We start from the raw sequence: 23,362 nt of genomic DNA on the forward strand, positions 1-23,362 counted from the left end.
GTGGAGGAGGGAGAGCAGAGCACTAGAGCGGGAAGGCCTAAGACTTGGCCAGACATTAAATTCGGCTTGAAGTTTGAAACAGGAACTTCTTTATTATGCGGCTGCCATTTTGTAGCAGAGATTGGATATTTTTTTTAACTTGGGGAATATCCCTTTAACATACGGTCTGTTATCAGTTGTTGCTGGAAGTTTGCACATATCATGTAACAAATGCATTGTTTGAAGGGGGGTGCACAGTGTACAACACTGATACCAACTATTCAGTTGTCCATGTTGAGTTAAATCTGTACATGTGATGTTTAAATGCAGATTCAGGTTAGTTGTTTTGTTTTTCTAACGCTATCATTTATTTGCAACAGAGAAAATAGATTTGCATGGTTTGTATCTCTGATGCTTTTTATGCATGCTGGATTTGAAACGCAGATTAAGTAACTTTTTTCTTATGTTTTTAGTCCTCAATCAGAAATTTTAAGATCTGAACAAGAGTATTGTAGTATGTAAAATTATTTAAAGCTTTGGGGTAGAAGGAAGACACCCAGGATTTAGATCCTCTGACCTTGCAGCAGTCTTGAGAAATGACTGTTTTCTTATAGATTCTCTCTCAAATCATAAAATCTCTGAATCAGAAACTATTGTGAGTTTTAGAAAATGCATTGAAAACATTAGAAAACACAACCTGAGCAATTTTTTGCTTTTCTTTTACACTTTGTGGAAAAGAAATAGTTGTTGCGAAACTGTGTAAATTTGTAAATGTTCTTTAATAGATTGAGGGGAATGGATTACAACTTTTTCTAAAACAAATGTTTGATTTTGTTTAATGATAACCAATTTTTTAAAATAAAGTTGATACTTTAATAAAAAAAAAATGCTTAACTAGTTGAATGATCAATGCTGAAAATAATATTTCTCTTTCAAGGTTAAAGGTAGCAATGGTATGACACATGGTCCATTAACACTTCATTTTTCTTATGGGCAGATTTTCCCTGAGGGATTGTGTTAATTGAAAAACCAGTGAGATTTCAGAGGGTATGTGGTGGTTTTTTGTTTTGTTTTGCTTTGTTTTTTATAACAAACTGTATGCTATCACTTTGGCTGTGTGGGATACACCAATCTTCTGCTGTCAGTCTGGACTCAGGTAGGTTGAAATGTCAAATAGTCATCCACTGGAATTGAGGAAATAAGATGCTTCCTTTTAAATGTTGAGGGAGTTGTTTATGAGGGGTGTCCAAAATGAGTTGTAGACTGCTGGTTACAGGTTTTTGTAACACAGAACATCCACCCAACTTTTAATTACTTTTAGCTACAAATTGTGGAAGTTCAGCTCTTTCTTTGGAACCAATCCAGTATTAGTTCCTTTATCAGTTGCCAAATTAGTAAAAAGGTTTGCATTAACTGCAGTTCCTTAGCTCCTTCAGTTTTCCTGTCCCCTAACATAATCAGAGGGAAACAGCATAGGGTTTTCACAAATGGATAAGGGAGAATAAATTTTGTTACATTCATGTATAGATAGTATTTATTTATTTATTTATGCATGCGAGAGAGGGCCATTCTGCAATGGAGCAAATATTTATGTTGTATAAATTTGGTACATCAGTAAAAAATAAATAAATAAATAAATAACCTGAATAGTTCTCTCTCTACATTACAATATCTATTGCATGTCTATATTTGCAGATATGAGAAGATGCCTGTTAAAAAGTTGCCTGGCTAGTGTGATTACTTTTAAATGACAATTTATTAAGACATATATAATTACCTACATCTAGATTTCATTATTGTTTCTCTACAAGCATTAAATGCTGAGGAATTCTTATATTGCTCTAAAAACCAAAGGTGTGCCATCTAGTTGTAGCTAATTTTTTCTGCTCTAGAGACACATCAGCAAAAGGTGGCTGCCTCTCAAGGTGTAACCATATGTTTTCCAGTCCCTGTTCTACTTCTGATAGAGAGCAGTTGGGGAAAAATGTACACAGGAACACCTCTGTATATGACCCTGGAAGATGCAGACATGTACCAAATGGCTGGCTTCTTGAATGTGAATTGTCATCTTGTCCACCAGTTCATTAATCCTGAGCTTAAAGGTTGAAACTGCCAAGTGTAGGACAGTATGCAGATAACTTGTGGTAAATCAGGATCTCAAGGGAAGCCTCTGTGACTACAGAATGGAATTGCACTACCTTCATACATAACTTCTAAATGAGAGCATTTATTTAAATGTGTTTATTAAGGAAAGTTATATGCGTGTGTGTCTCTTTGTGCAAATGAAACCAATGTCAGCTTTCTCTGGAGTTGGATTTCATGCAAACCACATAAATTAGCTGGATCTGAGTTAGTTTGGTGTACTGGAGGCATGCTTTTTTTAAACTGTCAGATCTGAGAAAAGATTACTGCTGTGGATGATTTTCACAACAAAAAATGCTAGATATTTAACAAACCATAACACCTAAATAACCTTGTGGTATGATCTATAATTCTGAAAATCCAAGCATGATTTCTCTAGTCAGTGTCTTCTGTGGTACACCTAGAAGCTGCAGGAAGTGGTACTGATATTTTGGTAGGTGGCACTTTGTTCTAATCAGTCCTCCAGCATGATATTGATGGACTCTAGGGTGCTAGAGGTATTAAAACAGAAACCAGAGGTTTTGACTACTTTGGCTAAAATTGAATGTCATATAGATTAAGAAGTCTTATTCTGGTTAGACTTCAGTTCTGGTGACTGCAGTCTCCTTGCTTAAAATTCCAGTCCCTATTTTCCTCTCTTCATGAACTTCAGTTATCTGCAGTGCTGTATTTACCCAAATCCAAGACTACTCTGAATTTAAAATGACCTCCCAATAATTAGATTCCATGCATAGACAGTTATAACCAGTCTGTACATGGAAAATATATAAATTAGTTACAATTTTCCACATATAGAATCTAATTACTAGAGAGTCATTTTAAATTTGTCCCCCTTCCAACACTGCAATGGAGAAGAAGGTGGTTGGGGGACAGGTGGTGAAGGAGGAAGTGGGGATGGGGGCAGGTGGTGGAGTTGTCAAGCATGGGGATGCCTGTGTGCCCCAACACCCATCCCTCCCTGTGGTGCCTGCCAGACCACCCCCACTTACTGTCTGGCTCTAGCTCTGGCAGGGCTCTAACCCTACTGCACTCTGGGGCACAGAACACAGGGTTGGTCTGCTCCCATCTTGGCTTAGTAACAGTGATGGTGGTGCTCCAGCTGGGCCTCAGGCTTGATTCTTGGGCTGGAGCTGCTGCCATGGCCATTGCTGCTATCAGGCTGGGCTGGGGTTAGAGTAACCACATATGCTCTGTGCCCTGGGGTGGAGCAGAAGTGGAGTCCTGCCAGAGGGTATGCAGAGGTTGAGGGGAGCAGTTGGTGGAGGCAGAGGCTGTAGGCGGGGGCAGGCAGTGGGGGCAAAACGGTGTCGGGGCAGATGGGGGAGCAGAGCTGATGGGAGGAGTGGACAGCTGCTGTGGCTCTGACCCGAACTCTGGAAAACCAGGGGAAAAATAATGCTACCTTTTACAGACTTCCTCTTGAACAAGATTGTATAAAAGCTAAAAACTATATTCTTTCAGCTTCATCTCCAATTTTCTGAGACCCCTGTTGATGATCAAGGTCATAGCATTAGCCTGCTTCCTCTGACTCTGTTGTCTAATCAGGTTCACAAATTTTTGATGTAGATGGGTAAAAAAAAAAATCTGTGTTGGTTATTTTTGCTCAAGCGTGGAACATCTCTGTAATAGTGTTAAAATATACGTTAGACTTTGATCTAGGAGTTAAAGGAGTCTTTTTGTGATTACAGCTCTACATAACCCTTTACATTGCAGCAGTTTTTTGGGATGCATATTTCACCTTCTTCCAATTTGTTTTGGTGCGAGGTGGTTCAGTACAGGTGGGAAGTCAGGTCAGTAACATACCTCTTGATTACTGTGTGGATTCTGCATGAAGGAATTTGCATGCTTTTAGAAAAATTGGGGATTATGCCATGGGTTTTAAAAAGGCGTTATGTTGGAGAATAGCTACTCTTTGCGGCACTGCTTTTTGGATAACTGGGCAGGAGTTAGAGCTGCTGAGGAGCAGTGTTTACCCCTGTTGGATTCATTGTGCTGCTGCTGCAGTGTAGTAGGGGAGGTTCCCAAGCCTAGCTAAAAAGTCTAGCTAGTATTTCATTATTTGTTATCATGAAAAATTAAGACGTTCCAATTTTATTGATTTAGCAAAGTGTTCAGATTCCCCTTTAAACCTCTTGAATAGGGTTGTGTTACTATAGCTTTATTAGTGAAGAGAGTACCTTTAGAGAAGGACGTGTACCATGTTTTTCTTGTGTGCACAGTTTTTAAACGTTTAAATAGTTTGTGCTGTTAAACATAGTATATTTCCCTCTGCCCATTAATTTTTTTGGTACAGAACTTTCACTCTTATCAGGCGGGTAGCCTAAAATCAAAAGTAACATATTTACCTCTGACCTGAGGTTAAAGTAGTTAGCTCTCTCAATTTGTGAGAGGGAAGAATGTTCTTTATAAAGGTGTATCATTACTTAGCTTAGTTGTTTTTGTGGTGATGCAATGAATTCACAGAAATCCTGAGTCTAGCAGTAGGCAGAAAAATAATTAAAAATCTCTTGTGGAAAGCAGGCAACACTATTTTGTCCTTTTTAAAAATACCTTAATATAAAGCTGTTGTCTGAATTAAAAATTATTCTAATTAAATACAATTCACATATGTTCAATAATTGAGTAAATTTATCATTATTTGACATAGTGATGCATACCTGTCAGCTACTTCTGTAGTATAATATATCACTTTTTCTTCTCCATTCTATGTAGTCAAAATTACCTGGCTTTCCTGCTTAATGTACAAGAGTAAATTTAAAGCTGCATAAGTGAAAACTTCTCTTCATACCATCCCTTACGGCAGTGGTTGTCAACCGGGAGTACATGTACCCCTAGGGATACTTAAAAAGGTCGTAGGGGGTACGCAGAACGAATGAGAAAAAATTACTGTCTTACAGAGGTGCACTGATGCATCGGTCCCATATCAGATTGACACCAATATAAGGAAAATTTACTGTATCGGCAATTGGCTTTTTTTTGGCTAATGTGGCTGATAAATGCCCTGTGCATGTGCGCAGCTGCAGCGCAGCACACAAGCAGCCCGGAGTACAGCCCAGCAGCATGAAGAACAGCTGGGTTTGATTGGTAAGTGTGTGGGGGAATGGGTATGTGGCGGGGGGGGCACAGATTGGGGCCCCAACAGTGAGGGAGGGAGTGGGGCTGGGGCAGAGGAAGGTGGTGTGCAGCTGGGACGGGGTGCAGGATGGAGCTGTGCCTTGTCTGGGAGTGTGGCCCCTGCCACTGCACGCGCCCTGGGGTGGGCAGGCTGAGGCTGGGGTTGTGTCGGGCTCTTCCCGGCAGGGGGGCTGGGCTGGGGCTGCATTTGGGGCAGGTGGCGGCAGTGCTGGGAGCAGGACTACAGGGGACCTATGGTGAATTTTGAGGTGGCTGCAGACCCCCCCTCCCAGCACCACCACTGCCCACCCCAAGTGCAGCCCACAGCGGCAGCCCACTTGTGCCCTTCACGCAGATCTGAGGGACATGCCCCTATGCCCTCCTGGGGTGTGCGCAGCAGCAGAAGCTGCCCGCATCCCACCAGATGAGCCACTTGTGACACCAATATAAGGAAAAGTGGACCAGATGAGCCACTTGTGGCTCTGTCCTTCATCCTGCCCTGGCTGTCCAATGCCTGTCTCTACCCCAGTCCCAACCCCCACTCACTGCTGAGGCCTCAATCTGCCCCACCCACATACCCTTTCCCTCCCTCCCGTTAATGGTAACATTAAAAACAAGAAAAAAGAATATAAAGGGATACATGAACTGAAACTTTGAGACAGAAGGGGTATGCTTATTAAAAAAGGTTGAAAACTCCTGCCTTACGGTATAGTAAAATAAGCTGCTACCAGTGTCTTCAGAAACTCCTAAAACTCCATATCTATTCCATGCTGCAGTTTCATTTATCCTTTGATACACTAGGGTTTTGGCTATATAGTATGTCTTGTGCCTTTTAATATGAATTCCTTCCTTAAGTGTCCTACAGGGTGCATCTACATGTGCTGATTTAAGGCTCGTTAGCCATTTGTAAGACATGTCAAGGGCACGGGTCTACACATGTGCGCCCTTAAATTGGTCATTTTAGGCTACTTGCACCTAGATTTGATACCTTGTAGTTCTAGGCCTGGGCATCAGATTTTACCAAATAAACACCTAAAACTGCTTTAATTGCAAATTGTGAACTACTTCTTCATTTTTTTTAAAGATTGTACTGACCCTAAACCTTGAAACAATTTTGCATTTGTTAATGCTGTTTTATGTTTCAAAGTGCTATACATTTCTTAAAGAAATAAAATAGAATGTTGACAGATGAAATAAAAATTATGGTTTCAGATTTGTTTATGGGTGTTTGGAATATTGCCATAGGAGAGGAGTTTCTGTAGTTGGAGGGCTGCCTGCTTTTGTGAACATGCTGCATACGGCAGACTGGAAAGCCATACTCCACTTGAGTGTTTTGTTCACAGCTTGAAAAGAATGGATGACCTTATGGCCTGGATGATGATGTGTATAATTTAAGAGTGATTTGTGATGCCTTATGGGTAAAAGTAGTACTTTTATCCAACCTACAAGAAGTTTGACTGTGTAGATTTCTTCTCTAGTTGGTAATATGTCAGATTTGACTTCTCTAAAGATTCATTGTGAATTTGTGCATTAAAATGTTTGACAAAGGAGGAGATTTAGTGTTGCCTTTTAATAAAAACAAAAAAAACACTTTCTACTAGTGTTAGTACCTTTAGCATCAGTTATCACATTCATCTTGCAGTCACCTCCCCTCCCTTGCCCCCCACCCCCACACTGCCGCCACTTCTCTGTGCTGCCCGATTGCCAAAATGCCACAAAAGACCCCCCCCCCCCCCAACTCCGCGGGCCAAAAAAAATGGATTTGGAATGTGGGCCATAGGTTGTTGATTTTCTTGGCTTCAGACTTTGTGTGACTTGTGTCAAGTCACCTAATCTACCCAGTGCTTCTGTTTCCCTTTTGTAATTTGAGGATTGTACTCCACCACAACCCCCACTTTACCAGGGTGAAGCAATAAGAATAACATTCATTTATTTCACTGTAGCCCAGTGATTGGGAACCTCTGTTTTAAGTGACGGTTTTCAAAAGTCACTTTTCAGAAGTCATTGTTTTATCTGTTGTTTAACTTAGGATGTCAGTAGAGGTACCCCGATACATCGGTTGGATATGGGGCCGATACTTTGGCTGATAAATGCCTGTGCGCATGCGCAGTCGCAACACAACACTAGGCAGTGAGGAGCACAGTCCCACAGGTTGGAGAGCTGCCTCCAGCTGGTAAGTCTGGTGTGGTGAAATGGGAGGAGGGAGGGAAGGGGCGTGGTGGGGTGCAGATCAACCCTTCCCCACGGTGAGGGAGGGAGCAGGGGCAGGCGATGCCCAGCTGGGGTGGAGCAGGCACAGGATGGAGGCGTGGCTTATGTGGGGGTACAGCTCCCACTGCTGCTTACACCCTGGGCAGGTGGGGGGGCCAGGGTGTGTGCCTCCTGAATCTGTACGGGGCAAACAGGCGGGCTGTAGTTGCAGGCTGGAGCTGGGTTCTTTTTGTCAGGGCCTGGGCTTGGAGCGGGGGCTATGGAGGGGGCTGCAGCCACCCCAAATTTCACAGTAGCTCTCTCCTAGCACTGCCACTGCCTGCCCACTAGGCACAGCCCTGGTTATTCCTGGCTCAGTCCCTGTCTCCCCCCACATGGGGTGCAAGACAGAGGTGTGGCTTCTTGGGGGGGGACGGCTCCCTCCCAGTGCCACTGCCACTGCATGCCAAGTGCAGCTACGGCTTTTCCCGCTGTGTGGGGGGAGGTAGGGGTTGAGCTGCGCTGTGCCAGGTGCACGGCAGCAGTGCTGGGAGGGAGCTATGGTGAAATTGGTTACGGTGCCCTCTGTAGCCCCCACCCTTAGCCCAGATCTCAGTGAGAAGAGCCCAGCTCCAGCCCGCAGCTGGAGCCTGCCTGCTCACCCTGCAGAGATCTGAAGGGCACACGCCCACCCTCCACCCTCCCAGGATACAAGCAGTGGTGGGAGCTGCCCTGCACCCCGATGAGCCACGCCTCTGTCCTGAGCCTGCCCTGCCCCAACTGGGCAGTGCATACCCCTGCCCCCTCCCTCACTGCAGGGGCAGGGGGGGTTGATCTGCCCCCCTCCCCTTCCACCACAACAGACTTACCTGCTGGGGGCAGCTCTCCACGCTTTATCAGAAATCAGATTGGTATCAGTAGATATGCCTCCTTAAAAATTGGATATCAGTATCAGCCCCCAAAATCTCTATCGGTGCACCCATAGATGTCAGTGTTTTTCCCAAACCTGAGAAGTAGCAGAGTGTGCCTAAAAGGCTTGTCTAATATTTCCCCCAACAATTCAACTGTTCCAATAAACGAGAGTGCTCCCCAAAACCTTGCTTCTTACGTTTTCCTTGACCATCACGGCTGCAACAACACACTAACCCTGTGTTAAGTATTTTCTCTTTTTTTTTTTCTTTTTTTTCCCCCACTGATCCCAGGGTTGGGGCAACAGCAAAAGTTTGAGGAGGTAGAAGGATCCAAGAGATCCAGGCCTGTCCTTACGGGCTGTATGCATCCTGTTGGCTCCCACTAGACAGCCGTGAAGATTCTAACAAGGAAAGGTGTGTCAAATTGTTTTTAGGTGACTTCTTGCATTTCTGTACTAGAGCTATTCAGTCCTGGTGCGAGCACCATTTTGCTTCTCCTGCTGTGGCAAAGGCTCCCTGTTGGAGGGGGTCCTGGCACATCCTTGTAGTTGGTGCCAGGGCATGGGGTGGCGGTTCCCCCATCCCCTGTCCTAGTTATACTACTGTGCTTTAGTGAAGCAGAATTATTGTTTAAAACTTGGTCCTAATTGTTCCAAGTTTTTTGTTTTCCAGTTTTTATCAAACTGCAGCTTTTTCTAGGAAAAGAAAGCAGTCACACTCCCCTCTCTCAGGAACATCTATGCATGCATTCTCTCATGCACGTATATTTACTCCTGTTCCACCCTACCACCTGCAAGGAAACAGTTCTCACGAAGCTACGGGTTCTGCAAGTGAGGCCTTACTATGCTTCCTTTTTTTTTTTTTTTTTTAGCACCATCTTATTTTAATTAAACTTTTATCCTTTTTTCCACAAATGTTCCTTGTAATACTTAACTAGATTGGTGATCTTAGCAAAAGTGTCTTTTAGGTGCGTTACATAGGAAGGTGGTACATAGGAAGTAATATCTATACTTTTACCGTTTTGGCTTTCATAAGCTACTATAAATTCTAGATTAATGATTTTTATGGCAACAAAAATAAAAAGCTTATAAATTTAAACCAATAATACTGGGGTGCTATAGTGTTTGGCTTTAGTTTTAACCTAATCAGAAATATATGTCAGAGAACAGTCTGCAAAGTAAATTAGACAGGGAGGTTTCTTTAGTATTTCCTGTAGTTTCCGGGATGCAAGATGGTTCAAAATAACTGCTTTAAAAAACTTGTGATTTGAGGAAATTACTCTGAATACAGACAGAGATGGCTAAAATCTGTCGTATGTAGTCAGTCTCTCCACAGCTTGTAAAATCTGTTTAGATTTATCCATTTTTAGGTTCTGTGGAACAGCAAATAAGAAAAGTCAAAGCAAGAAGTGTATGTGTGAGAAACTCTTGAAAAACCCTTCAAAGTAATTTGTTTTGACACTTTTTAAAGGCGTCTTTTGTGAAAGGGCTTTTAAATAGTACTTCTGTTTTCATAGATCGATGCAAGATTACAAAATAACACTAAGTAGTTTCAAAAGAGCTGGCGTGGGAATGTATTAAACTATAGAAGTGGGAATGCATTAAACTATAAAATTGCATTTGGTGCAGCCTTCAGTTCTCTCTCTCTCTCTCGTAATCCTAACTGAAAATTTTACATAAAACAATTAAAATTACTGTGCCAAAATCATCCTCATGCCAGTGTTTGGGTGAATGATACCTGGTGGTGTAAATGCAAGTTTATAAAAAGAACTGTTATTGTATTATGAATGTAAGGAACATAAATTAAACATCCTAATGACTTAATAGCAAGGTTGCCTAATCCAAAGCCTGTTTCTAATAGATATGATAAACAGAGAGACCGCATTGCTCACTTTTCTTTTCTGATCCCCCTTTTGACAAGAACCTTGGCAACTAATGAAACTGTCCTAAACTAACAAAGGAGAGCCACTGAGTTTGATCCACAAGGCATTGTATGGTATCTGTACATTATAGGAGTGACCTTCTTTAACCTTCTCTGAAAAAACATTTCATCCATTTGCAGTCTATCGTCTAGATAATTCCTATCCTGCTTGGCTTCCTGCCAACGGAAAGATATGTGCAGTCTTGATTAACAAAATGGCTGCAGCAATAGGCCATGTGCAATAGGAACATTAAGTTTAATGGCCAATAGTAACCAGTCTGTATTTCTTTAATAATTTTTGAACCCTAAACAGTTTATTCTATAGTTAAGCATCTTTGTTTGTAGTTGTTTTTTGCCCGTCTTTTTTGTATTTCTTTTATATACTGCCTGAATTATTGAATAGCTTTATAACTGGAGAAGTACTATATCAAGATTTACTCAGAAAGTCCAGTCCAGGTGTTTCATTTATTTTGGATTGCACTGTATACTATGTACTTGAAAGTTTCTGGACTCTAAAAATGCTTTTGAAGCCTGTTTACACTGTTGCTCAGAAGAATCTGACAAAATGTGGCGGTTCTACCAGACACGGTAAAAATGTGTTGCAAAACATAGTTATGGCAAGTGTTGACTTCGAAAACTGGTTTATAAGCATTATATTCAAACCTAACACGGGGTATAATGTTTCTTTGATTTTGCTAATAGTTTTTCCAGATTTGAGAACCTGCATGCATGTAAGTTTTATTGAGTGAAGACAACTTTTTGGAAGGTTCTGAGAGAATTCGTCTTCCTGTATTTTTGTTTGTTTGCTTTGTTGTTGGACTAAAGTGTAACTGTATGTATTTAACATTTGAAATGCTTCATGTGCAACTTTAAAAAAATCAAGCTCAAACAGCAGAGTTCTTCAGTTATGTAAAGAAGAGACTGCTATAAAGGCAGCCAAGATATTTAGTGGTAAAGGGGTAAGCAGAGGAGGAAGAGAAGGGAAGTCATTTAAAGGTGTAATTAAGACTCAGACTGGTAATTGGTTTCCACTGTTAAGGTTCAAAATGGACATATACCCATGAGATTCCTAAAATAGGTGAGGGGCAACATTAGTCCAGTCTATTTATCAGATTCAAGCTGATCCACTTATTTTTTAGGTTGGCTGCTTTTATACATGCATACATCTGTGTGACGGAGCACTTCATTAGTTTTATCTTTAGGTCTGTTTCTCAATAGTTTTGAATAAGTTTTTTTTTCCTTCTCCCCGCTGTCTTTGATCAATAAATGGTTTTGGATAGAAAGATAACATCTTCTAATGAAAGTAGTATATATGTTTGATATGTTGTGTAGGTCGAGCTCCAGTTTTTGGCCAGGCATTTCATCCAACATGCCTCAGAGTCTCTGTGTAGCATCTCAGGCATGTGATGGTGGTGGTAGAATTTCTGGTTTGCTTTTATTTCTGTTTTGTTGTTTGGATTCCAAAGCAAATATTAGATATTAGGGAAATCAGGAGAATGAGGCAGTTAGAGAAGAACTTTGTGAATGAGTACCTTTTTCAAGTGCAAGTCTTCTAAGAACCATGTTGCCTTGTTGGGGGTCTAGCTGATCCTCAACAGAAGAATGTGCTCACACTGCATTGGCATCTAGTGAAGCCTTGAGACTGGGCTCTTGTAGATGGAACTAACTCCTATCTTTCTAGCAGTGTGGCTGTCGAGGGGGCAAGGCCATATTTTTTTCCTGGAGTTGCTTCAAGCCCAGATGGTCGCAGGTAAACTGGAAAACCTTTGATGACATTTGTTACATTTTCATTTGAATATTGGAAGATACTTCTCTATATGTTGGTGTTCTGGGCTAGGTACAGACAGTTAAAAGCCTGAGGCTGAATCGATTCAGTCTTTCCAGGTTAGTCTAAGTTGCACAGATTAAACTGAAACAGAAATAAACAGACATTTTACCTTTGATTCAGGAAATGCAGCCACATGTCTGCAGTGGGTCAGACTAGATGCCAGGGGGTGCTAGAGTATGGCTTTCTGTGTGTTCACTTCCTCTTCCTGCTGCCCCTGAGGTCTCTGGAATTTGTAGTCAAGAATTACAGCAGCGGGACTCTGCAGGGTTGCTTATCACTAACACTTCCTGCTTCTAGGTGCCTCTGGGATTTGTAGTCCACAGTCACAGCCAGCAGGGCCTATCACAGGTGGGGCCAGGAGGGCCATTTGGTCCAGGCCTCTCGTTCACGGAGGGCCTCAAATTTAGCCTTTTGACATTATCTCCAAATGAGGTTATACATACAGACACAGAGATATACTGACAGGATTGAAAGACGAAGACGTTTATCATACAACTTTAAACTTGTGTCCCATTACTGGGCCACACTGCCTGTAGTTCATTATGAATTCATATTTTTTTAATATACCAGGAGCCTCAAAAAATGGAAGTGGCCCGGGCCTCTCTCGACCTGAGAGGGCCTGACAGCCAGCAGTAGGTTTGAGCTGGGAAAGGGGTATGTAACCCCTCGCCCTGGCCCCAGCCCCCAGCTGAGGTTTGTCTGAGGGGGGCAGTCCCTCCCCCTCCCCTGTAGGCTGGGCTGCAGCCCCAGCTGAGCTTGTCTCCCCCCACACTTGTCAACCAGTCCTCACTGCTCCAGCTAGGGAGCAAAGGGGCAGGGCCAACCCTGCTCTCAGAAGCAGACAGCACAGCCCAGCCCAGCCCAGGGCTGGAAAGCATAGTGGGATGCTGGGGGACTGTAATTTAACATGAATGAGGAAGGGGTCTGGGACAGAAGTTTCATAAAGCAGTTTTACTCAAATCAGTTAAGTCTGATACTACATTCAACCAGGTTCATCTTAAGCCAGTTTCAGCCATTTTGAAACTGGTTTATGTGCCCTGATCTTCTCTTTTGTTACAAGTTTAAACCAGTATCTGATCACTTGAATCAGTTTATGTGTAGCCTCTGCCCCTAGCCCTGCTGTTGAATACTACTGTGAAAGATCGGTATCGTATCTCATCTGTGACACAGCTAGAAACTACTGTAAGTGATATGCTCTAGTACAGGTGTCAGACTCACCGCAAGCTGTGGGTTGAATCCAGACTGCGAGGCTCCTCTTAGGCTGAATCTGTGGGGCCAACATCAGGGATCTGGGAACAGTGGAGTTGTGGGTCCGGTAGGGACCTGGCAGCGGCGGCCAGGCTGCTGCAAAGCGACTGAGGGCTATGTCACAAAACCTTTGCTCAACATCCTGCAGATGATAGCCATGTCCATGGGCCTGAATTGTGTATCAAGCCATTGTCTCTTCATGGCCACACCCCCAACTTCTGGTAGCCCGGCAGGCCAGATTGAACAGCTCTGCAGGCCAGATATGGTTTGCAGGCTGTATGTGTGACACCCTTGCTCTAGTATACGGTTGTTAGGGACTCAATTTTGAAATGAGTCAGTAGTGAATATCTACTTTTTTTCCACATCTTTCCTTAGCGCCACTCTGATCCCCTTCTTCTGCCCAGTCTGCTACTCTACTTTATGCTTTCTGCCCCGTGCTCTCATTCTGATCTGCTGCTCTGCTTTCTGTTTCTTGCCCTATATGCTGCTGTGCTGCCTGATCTGCCAGATCTGCTGCACGCTACAAAGCGAGAACTGCCTGTACTATTTGTAGCACTTAATGCTGCAGGTTGGCTATCCCTGGTTTAAATAATGGGTGAATTAAAAAAAAAAAAAAAATTGAAATGCTCATTTCTCTATTAAAGAGTATGGAATAAAAACCCAGAAAACTTGCTGGATACAAACTGTGAGCTGCAGGCAGTTTGATCTATTTATTGCTCAAATATCTATAAGTGCCTTCAGAGTTTTCACTCACAAAGTTAAGGTGGCTGCTTATACCTGTAATTCAGCTGTTTCTAACTGCCTTTATTCATGTGCACAGAATATGGGTGTTTGACATACAATGGGGTGTCTTTGTCTATAGCCTTTTATTGGCCACATCAGATAGTTTGCCCCTAGAAATTAAGTTACGTTTACTCCGTTGACATCAGTTTGCTTTATGACAGTGTCATAGTGTAATGTAGAAACTGCACCTGTGCATGAGAGCTAAACAAATTTGTTCACAATTGTATGGAATGGAATAGTTGAGTGTAAAAGGGTAAAAATATCTAATAAATAGGTAATAGTGAACTGGGTAGGTATAAATGAAAAAAGTGAGGACTAAGGGGAAGGAACCTTTTTGGGTACTGGGAAGAAGAAAGACAAATCTTTGTAATTAAGGAACCCAATATAGTACTCAAGTAGCTGTAATGTTTAGCAGCAGAACAGTGTCAGTGCTAATGTTGCACTGAGTAGGAAAAGTAATGATAATTCAGTCTTCCAACACAGCTTATTTGCATTAAAAACAAAATTAATTGGAAAAAGAGTAAAATTGAAATGAATTAAAAGGGAGGTTTGGGTTGTGTACTTTGTGGTTTAGGTTGCTCATTCTCTCTGTCTTTTTATAGTGCTAGCTTTCCCTCCTATTTCATACTTGTGCAATTAACCTGTTACAGAAATTTGCAATAAAGTGCAGAGCCTTATTTAAAAAAAAAAAATTATATATAGATTTACAATTATGTGCTCTTCTGTTGCCTTTGACTTTGGCAGCATGGACAAAAAGACTTTTGTTTTCCTAGACTTGCTTGGCCAGAATACAAATCACAATAATAAAATATCTACTGTATTTGGAGGATGGAAGCTTTAATAAATCAGGTAGATACTTAGAGTTCATAATTCTTCCTTTTTCTGTATGAAGTTTCTTTTTTTAATGTTTTAAAGTTTTTCCTCAAATATTGCTTGGAAGACTGTAGACAAAGTGCAGTACTGTTCTGTTTATAGTAGCTACAAAAAAATAGCCATTTCCCTCATAAATCATTAGAAATGATTAGAAGTATGCATTTTTCAGCAGAAATAACACTACACTACATTGCTTTTTCAGATTTTTTAAGGGGGTTGTTTTTTCCACATTACAGATGCATGAATAGTTATTATTATTTAAATAATTTTCATGGTGCTGTACACTTAGATGCTGCTTAACAGAATAGGACACATTCCCTGCCGCAGAGCACTTGCACTGTGCACTGAAATGGCATTTATTTGTAGTTATGTAAAATCTAAATGTTAAAAAAGGGAAAAGCTTAGTACTGAAGTGGGACTCTTCCAAATGCTCTATCATAGGTGTTGTTCCTTTATGATGGCAATGCTCAAGTACTATTTGTGTGAATTAAAAAAAATATTTTTGAAACACTATTAGTGCTATGTACTTCCCAAACTATCAACTTCACCAGATTTAATTGCATCTTTCAAAATCAACTTAACAAAGCAGTGCATATCCAGCTAGCCCAAAAGGAGTTTGGTTAATCACTGCCTCTTATGCCATCTGTCTATGTTTCTATCTATACTGCTGCCACCTTCTTAGATTCCACTGCAAAATAATTAGAAGATAATTTAATTAGAATCTAATATAAAACTTGATAGAAATATAACATTTCAAAGTTGCTCATTTGTTACCAAAAAGAAAAGCAGCAATAGTAGAAATAAGCTTTGTCAGCTTGGCTTCTATGTATGACAGAGCTGTACGAGATGAATGGATAACAATTGAAGAATAATTAATTAGTCACACTGTGAATATGCAGTTAATGATAGCTATTTAATCACAAATACTTTTCGTTCTTTAAAAACTCTGTGATCATAAATAATGCATTGGACATCAGGTAGATTTATTCTCTGTTCTAAATCCTCCAATTTTATCGCCGCCTTTACTCGTATGAAGACAGCCTAGATGAATGGACTCTCTTCCTCGACTGTAGTGTCTAGTAATGAGAATGAAATCTGCATGCACTGGGGGGTGGTAGGAGTGGAGAGGGAAACATGGTTTGAAACAGGGAGGTAAGAGTCAGGAGTGCTGGTTTCTATTCTGTCAGCATCATGTTTTGGGACCTAGTATAAGTCTTGTCTGTGTCTCCGTTTGTCTGTCTGCAATAAAGGAGTAATGTTTATCTCAAAAACATTGTGTTAGTGATATCCAGTGTGGTAGCTGAAAAGGCTTGACCTCAAACAGGAGGGAAAATTGAGCATGGGAGACAGAAGGGTAAAATTGACTGTGTATAGTCATTCAGAATTTGGGATGTGATCACCTAGTGATGAGAGTTTAGTATTGGCAATGAAATATTAGGATGCAAATTCTGCCGTTTTTATTTTTTGTTTATTTTATTTTATTTTATTTTTTAAGAAACTTAAAGCAAATCTTTGTTAGCTGGGCTGATGGCACACACTTTCTCTAGGAGTTTTGGGTATGATTTTTGGTGATCTTTTGTATGCTTTGGGAATTCTTAAAATGGGAGGTTCAGCAGGGGCTTTGTGGGAGTGTCGCTTTCACCAAAAGACTTGGTGGATGGTTTTTCTTAAACTACTTATCCATTTTCCTGCAGTGGGAACCATCTGTTGTGTTTGTGTGCATGAGTGATACAAAGTGCAGCAAGAATGATGCAATTATTAATTTTTGCCTTCTCAGAAATTCAACTATATATGTTTTATGGCCTGCTTCTTGTCTTCTTTATTATAACTCCAGAGCACCTCCATGGAATTAAATGGAATTATACTGGTGCAAGGGAGAGGAGAATAGAGTGCTTGGACTTTTTTTAAAGAAAGCCTGTGGAAGTTGTTTTTGGTCTAAAAGCTGCCAAATGAAACCTGTCAAAAATGATGAAACTGTTTTTCCTTAGCATTCTAGACATTTAGGCCCACATACTCATAACTTGTGATCATTATGATAATTCTTTTGCTCTTATACCTTACCAGTGGGTATTAATATTCTTATTGACTGTAGTTTTAATGTATTAAATATAAAAATACATGCTAATACTGTAGTCCAGCTTAATTAACTTCTCATAGGGATTTTTTTTCCATCTTGGAATTTGCCTTGACTTAGTTGTAAAGAAAGCTATGATTAACTAGTAAAATCTATTTGTGCATAGGAAGCAAAGAGAAATATAATTTTTTGTGGACACTTTTTCTATTACTGTATTTGGTTGTAAGTAATATAGTGAATCTCCAAACCAAATATGTTACAGTGATAAAGCATTTACTTATCTAGAGTAGTTTTGTTAAATGGTTATTGTGAAACTGTTTTGACCTCTCCAGGCTCCAGTGTAACTGTCTGGCATGTTTGAACAGGGCCAAACTTTGTTACAACTATATTATAAAGCAATTCCTTTAGCTTGGCCTGTTCTGTTTAAAGTGGGTGCCCTGGTCATGGAGATAGGGCCTCAAGTTTCCTGTCTCGTTCGGCTGGTTAGCAACATTTCAAAATGCAGCGTGCATTCATCTAAAAACAAAATTAAGCCAGAGAATTGAATAGCTCTTCTAAATTGAATAGAAGAGCACCTCACCCAGCAGAGCAAACTAACTGATTAAAACCAGTGTAGAATTAACGCTAGAAAATACTTTTGTCGGGTTTGGTGCAGTTTAAGTAATCCAGCTTTTGTTGAAAGGCTATTAAGTTTGGTAAGTATATACAAACACTGCCATTCAGAAAACTTAGGGCATTTTTACATGCGCTTTGGGATGCGGTGCCAGATGCTTTAATTAGCAAGCCACGCTAATTAAAAGCGTCCGCACACTGAAAAAATGGTGGTGGGGTGCTTTGAACTAAAGCTCATCGAACGAGTCGATGTATCAAACATGTATTTCAAAGTGTCTCACTGCTGTGTTTTTTCAGCGTGGGGATGCACGGGGATGTTGATGCACGTGATGCAGAAGGCTGCTAGAGTGCGCCAATTTCCGTGCTTCAGCAGACTTGATTTATCGAGTCTGCTCCGACCGCACAGGATTTCCAGCGCATCAGAGCAGGCTCCCTGCATGTCTGTAGGAGCCCTTAGATTCACTCTGGAAATGTATGTAAGAAGCATTGGGGGGGAAAAAAAATTCCAGCACTTGAAACAGGATCTAAAAAGTTCTGAAACTGATGCAATAACTGCCAAAAAAGCTGATATCCTTTTGAAAATTGGATAGGAGTGTAAACGTGTAGGACCCATACACAATGACCTGACAGCCAAGGAAGTCAGACAGCAATAAGTTTTTGCTCAGTATTAACATGCATTCAATTTTGAAGCTGTGATTTAGTGGTGCAATGCTTTGTATCCTATTTCCATTTCTTAAATCCATTGATTCACTACTTGTGAGGCCTGAAGATCACAAACAAGGATTAGGACTTAACCTAATATTTATAGGGTAGGTCCTGGTCCTTAAGCTGGAACACCACCTAAAGCCCCTACCTTCTCTCTCCCAGCCTTTACTCAGTTTCTTGCAGTGAGTCATCAGCGCTCCTTGTTCTGCAACACCTCTAGTTGTGTGCGTGGTAGGGATGGATGTGGTTGGAAGCCTGTGATTCAAAGAAAGCAAAACAGAAACTTTCAGAAAGTGGTTTTTATATTTCCTGGAATACTTCCCTCTAGTCTTTTCCATAAATAATTTCTAAAAATTGGGTGCTGTGATTGTAGAGTATAAATTTTTTGTTTTGAATAAAATTTGAATATACAATTTGCATATAATGTAGATTATTTTCATGCATAAGGTTGTTTTTGTTTTTGTTTTTATTGGAACATGTTTGTTGGAGGCCATTTAATAACCTCTGACCCTCGATCTCATTAGGAAAAGATTGAAACTTTAACCTACCTAACAAGTTGTAAACTTTTATGACATTTTAATCACTGTTCTGATTACTGCACTCATTGACAGCTACCATACTGAAAAGCCAGAGAGGGAAAAGTGAAACTTCACAACTGGTTGATACTGTATCTCAGAGCAAGACCACATCAATCTGCGTTGTGAGAGATAACCAGACAGTAAATCTGCTGTGCAGTGTTAGAGCCAGGGACCAGTAGCATTCGCACTTGCTGCCTCTTTCCCACTCATTGTAAAGCCATGCCCTATCACTTGATAGACCTGGAAGGGAAATGCAAAGGAAGTAAATGCCACTGCTGGTTCAGAATGTTCCAATGTGGCTGGAAAGTTTGAGAAATGGCCCGGGTGAGAAGAACAAGACCTTATTGACAGGGTTCAATCCTAGTCAGGTCTGTTTCACATCAGCCTTTTAAATAATCACAGCCTCTTCCCTCCCCTCTCTCTTTTGGGTCTCTAGCATTTTCACCTCTGCTTTCTTCTTTTTTTTTTTTTTAACAGGTTATGTAACTAAAGCAGAACTCTTTTCCCTCCTCCTCCTTTCCCCCCAAATCTTGGGGGATTTATGAAACATGTAAATTAAAGGTTTGCCTGTTATTTTTTTAAAACAAAATGTTGTGCTTTCTAATAATTAGTTTGTCTAATAAAAGATATCACATCTACCCAAAGAACTTTGCCTGCCTATTTGTGATTTCTAAGGCTTGTTTTACTGTACATTTTAGACTGTGTGTACCTTTTTACCCCTGTTGACTCTCATATATGACATTTAATTTATGGAACCACAGAATGTTCCAGTATTTCCATGGGTGGTATGCTAAATGTACGTTGTTATGTTCCAAATCAGCCAGCATTGTAATCTGATTTTGGTCTGAATCTGGGCATTTAAAAGCTAAGTGTCTGTATATCATGTGTGATAGAATATGTATATTCCAAGATACTCTTTTTTTTTTTTTCTCTCTGCTGCCCTCCTTCCCCTATCTATAAAAGCCTATAAAACAGAATATTTATGTCACAGTGTCATAAGAAAAGCTGCTGGAGTTTTAAAATGACCCACAAAATATGGCTTTTGTATACTGTGCCTTGTCATTCTGCATGGATTTATGTACAGCTACAGAATCAATATCATAAATGTGCTCTACTGGCAGCTCTTTCGTTTAGAGCTTCATAGTGCTTCTCAGATTTCCTAATTGACTATTTGATTCTCTTCAGGCTATCTGTTAGAAGGGAAGTTCATTAAATCAACGATCAATTAGCACACTTTTCTGGACCAAAAACAAATGTGTCGTTAACAATGGGTCCAAAATGAAAGTGTGTTCACTTTACTCTTGTGAGTGTCTTTGGCACATGGTGAACTTTATGCCTGTGAGTCAATTTGACTTCATTGCATTACTACAGCAAGTTAATTGAGTTTATTAGAAACACTTGCTTATGTGAATTTAAGCACATACCTCAATTTTCCCATGAGCAGGTTGTGATTGGTGAAAAACAGAGCAGGGAAGGGAACAATTAGCTGGGAATTGATGACTTGTTAATTTTTTATATGTGACATGGTACATTACATTCTATATGGAGTTTTTGCTATCATTGCAATAGTACTAAGTTTCATAAGTTTTTATAATGTGATTTATAGAATGCTATAATACAAATTGTAATAAAGAACATAAAAGAGTATTTATCACAAAAAATGCAAACCAGCATGTTCAATATTTGACAAGATTTTAATAATTAAACTCCCCAAAGGCAGAGACATAGAAGCCTAGCGATATGTAAACCTGGAACATAATTTTTATACACATGTACATCAGAATAGAGATTGTTAGACTCATTTTGTGGGACTGAAGTGATAAAGACCATGAAAATAAAATGCCTGCTTCTTTTTCTATCACAATATGTAGAATGAATACTGTTTTATGCAATCAGCAGTTCTTGGGCTTAACGCTGCATTATAAAACTTGTTGGGTCAGCTGGCGGGGCACTCTGGCTTCCCAGATCCAGAATTTCCCCCTCCTTTCCTCTGTGCAAAATAGCCTAAATTTGATACCCAGAGTAAGTTGCCAAAGATCTCAGTCTACTCAAGTATTTGAAAACTGGAGTGGGCAATGGAAAAGGAGGGACAGGAGATTTTTGAGTTGCGTACGTTAAAGTTACTTACTGTAAGATGGTTTATCTTGTATTGGATTGCTGTTTTAAACTAAATAATAGCACAGATGCATGGGTGTCCTCTTAAATAAATATACCCCATAAATCTCAGGAGGAAGTGCGAAAAAATCATGTGACATTACTTGTGGTAACTAAAAGTGAAATTTGCTCTTGCCCAGTCCAATATGATTCAAAATATTTTTAAGATTTTGTCCTACAAGTTGGGTACTTGCTACCCACTTTATTCTTAATGTTTTCCTATCTCTTGCTCTTTCTAGGATGGTTCTTACTTGGCTGAGCTCCTGCTGGAAAAGGGCTATGAGGTGAGTAACTCAAACACCAACTGCAGACTGATGGAATCATTTGGATACAGCCACCTCCAGCTTCCTTTGCTGTCCTCCTCTGTGTGTGTTTTCCACTCAACCCTAGATAACAAATCAAAACTCCCAGAAAAGAATGTGCAACACGGCTTGTAATCATGCCAGCTTATTGTACTATTTATCACATTGTGTCCACTAGTGGATTCTCTCAGCTCCTCTGGGTACAGCTGCTTTGCACACTTCCTCTAACTCAGATAAGTGGTGACCTGTGCAGCCAAAACTGTTTGAAAAAAAAAAAAAAGAGCATTATTTATTATGTAATATACTACATTAAAAAAGGAGAGAGAGGGAGTCGGGTGAGGGAGAAGTGGAGGAAGAAAAACCCTGCTCACAATGAAGTCACTTTTAAATTTTGAAATTGCTAAGTAATAAAAAAAAATCATGCTAATCCATGGCAGGCTCATACTAAAAATTTAAACCTGGAAGTTGCTTTCTAATAGGCATTCTGGTTTCTTTATGGAAGTGCAGACTTATGAATGTATTGTTGTAATATATTTTTCCCTTCTGATTTATTGCTTCCATGCTAAAAATGAGAGTCTTACTCACCAAACATAATACAACCAAATGCCTGAGACTTGTCACGTTGTATCTGTTGTCAAGTTTGCACTGGTAGTATCCATTTGTGAGCTCTCCCTTGAGTTTAAGCTTTAGCTGTCAAATGACTTGTACTTTGACAAACACAAGTATAAAGAAAATAAATATATGTGCCTTCCTGTCTTGTGCTTATCCCAGGGATTATATAGCTGAACAGTTCTGTTTGATGTTGGCATTGCAAAGGTCATACAGTTACAATACAATACACAATTGCTTGGCATTATTGTGGATATCTAATCACAGATGTTTGCCTGCACAGTAGAAAGTATCCCATAATCTTAGAATACTAGAAGGGAGAGGGGACAGGTTTCTCAAGAACACCTAGCCCTGTGCCTGGCAATACTGTTACAATGTTCTCTCTTTTTGGTAGAAAAACCTGAAGTTATGTTTAATATTGGCTGCTTCTGCTGTTTGGGAAGCCTTTGCTCAGCTTAGCAGAGCTTGCTATAGGGAAGCTTTTCTTGATATCCGCCTTTACTTTCTGCATTTCATCCTTTTGCATCTAGTTAATTTTAATGTATTGTACTACCTTGACTGTTACTTACATATTTGTGTTTCACAAATTTGCACAAAACTTGGCTCTTTCTATTTTGGAGCTACGTATGTGGAGGATAACATACAATTCTTGGAAAAGAGCCAAAAACAATTCTATATTGGTTATTTTTCTGCCTTGCTATAATTTGGTCACCCACACATTTTCTTTCACGTGTCCCCTTTCTCAGTTGTGATTTCAATGTAAATGCTTTTACCACAGCATAATATTTAGGGTTAGTACAGATTATTGACTCTCCTCAAGCCCATCTTCCTTATCTTTAGGGTGACCATATGTTCTTTTTGCTGGGATAGCGCCATTTTAAACACCTGTCTCTGGTGTTCCATCTGTTTCTTCAAATTAACACTTTTTATCCTTCTTTTTTCCCCTCTAGCAATGGGGATGGAAGAAGGTCATATGAACGGTTTTCCAGTCCTCCAGCCACACCTCTTTCCCCTCCCCCAAATCAGCTCTCCAAAAAGGGGTATGAATCTGAAGTGGGGAAGCTGATTTTTTTTTTTTTTTTTCTTCACTGGAATAGAAACAGGGAGGAATAGACCTATGCAGACACTGCCCTAATTATTGCCACTTCTCTTTGGCTTCTGCAGACAGAAAGTGTAGAATACTGTGTTAACTCTCGCAGATGTTAAGGAATTTGCAATAGCTGTTGGCTGAGCAGCATAGCTTGTGCCTGAAGCAGCAAGTGAGCTGGCTTAGGGTAAGTGAGCTGCTGCATGCTATTTGTAGTATCTTGAGGAGGCTTGTGTTGTGAAAACAGCACTTC

The 23,362-nt window shown here is 40.4% G+C and overlaps 1 protein-coding gene across 1 annotated transcript in view; it reads left to right on the forward strand.

The window, feature by feature from the left end:
• The window catches only part of GMDS (GDP-mannose 4,6-dehydratase), a 601,282-nt gene that overhangs the window by 65,471 nt on the left and 512,449 nt on the right, over positions 1-23,362 (forward strand). Inside the window, exon 2 of the mRNA XM_019490465.2 lies at positions 21,351-21,395. Coding sequence (XP_019346010.1) covers positions 21,351-21,395 — 45 coding nt within the window. The remainder of the gene's footprint in view (positions 1-21,350; positions 21,396-23,362) is intronic.

Source organism: Alligator mississippiensis, chromosome 3 (genome assembly GCF_030867095.1).
Source record: "Alligator mississippiensis isolate rAllMis1 chromosome 3, rAllMis1, whole genome shotgun sequence".
NCBI classification, from domain to species: Eukaryota; Metazoa; Chordata; order Crocodylia; family Alligatoridae; genus Alligator; species Alligator mississippiensis.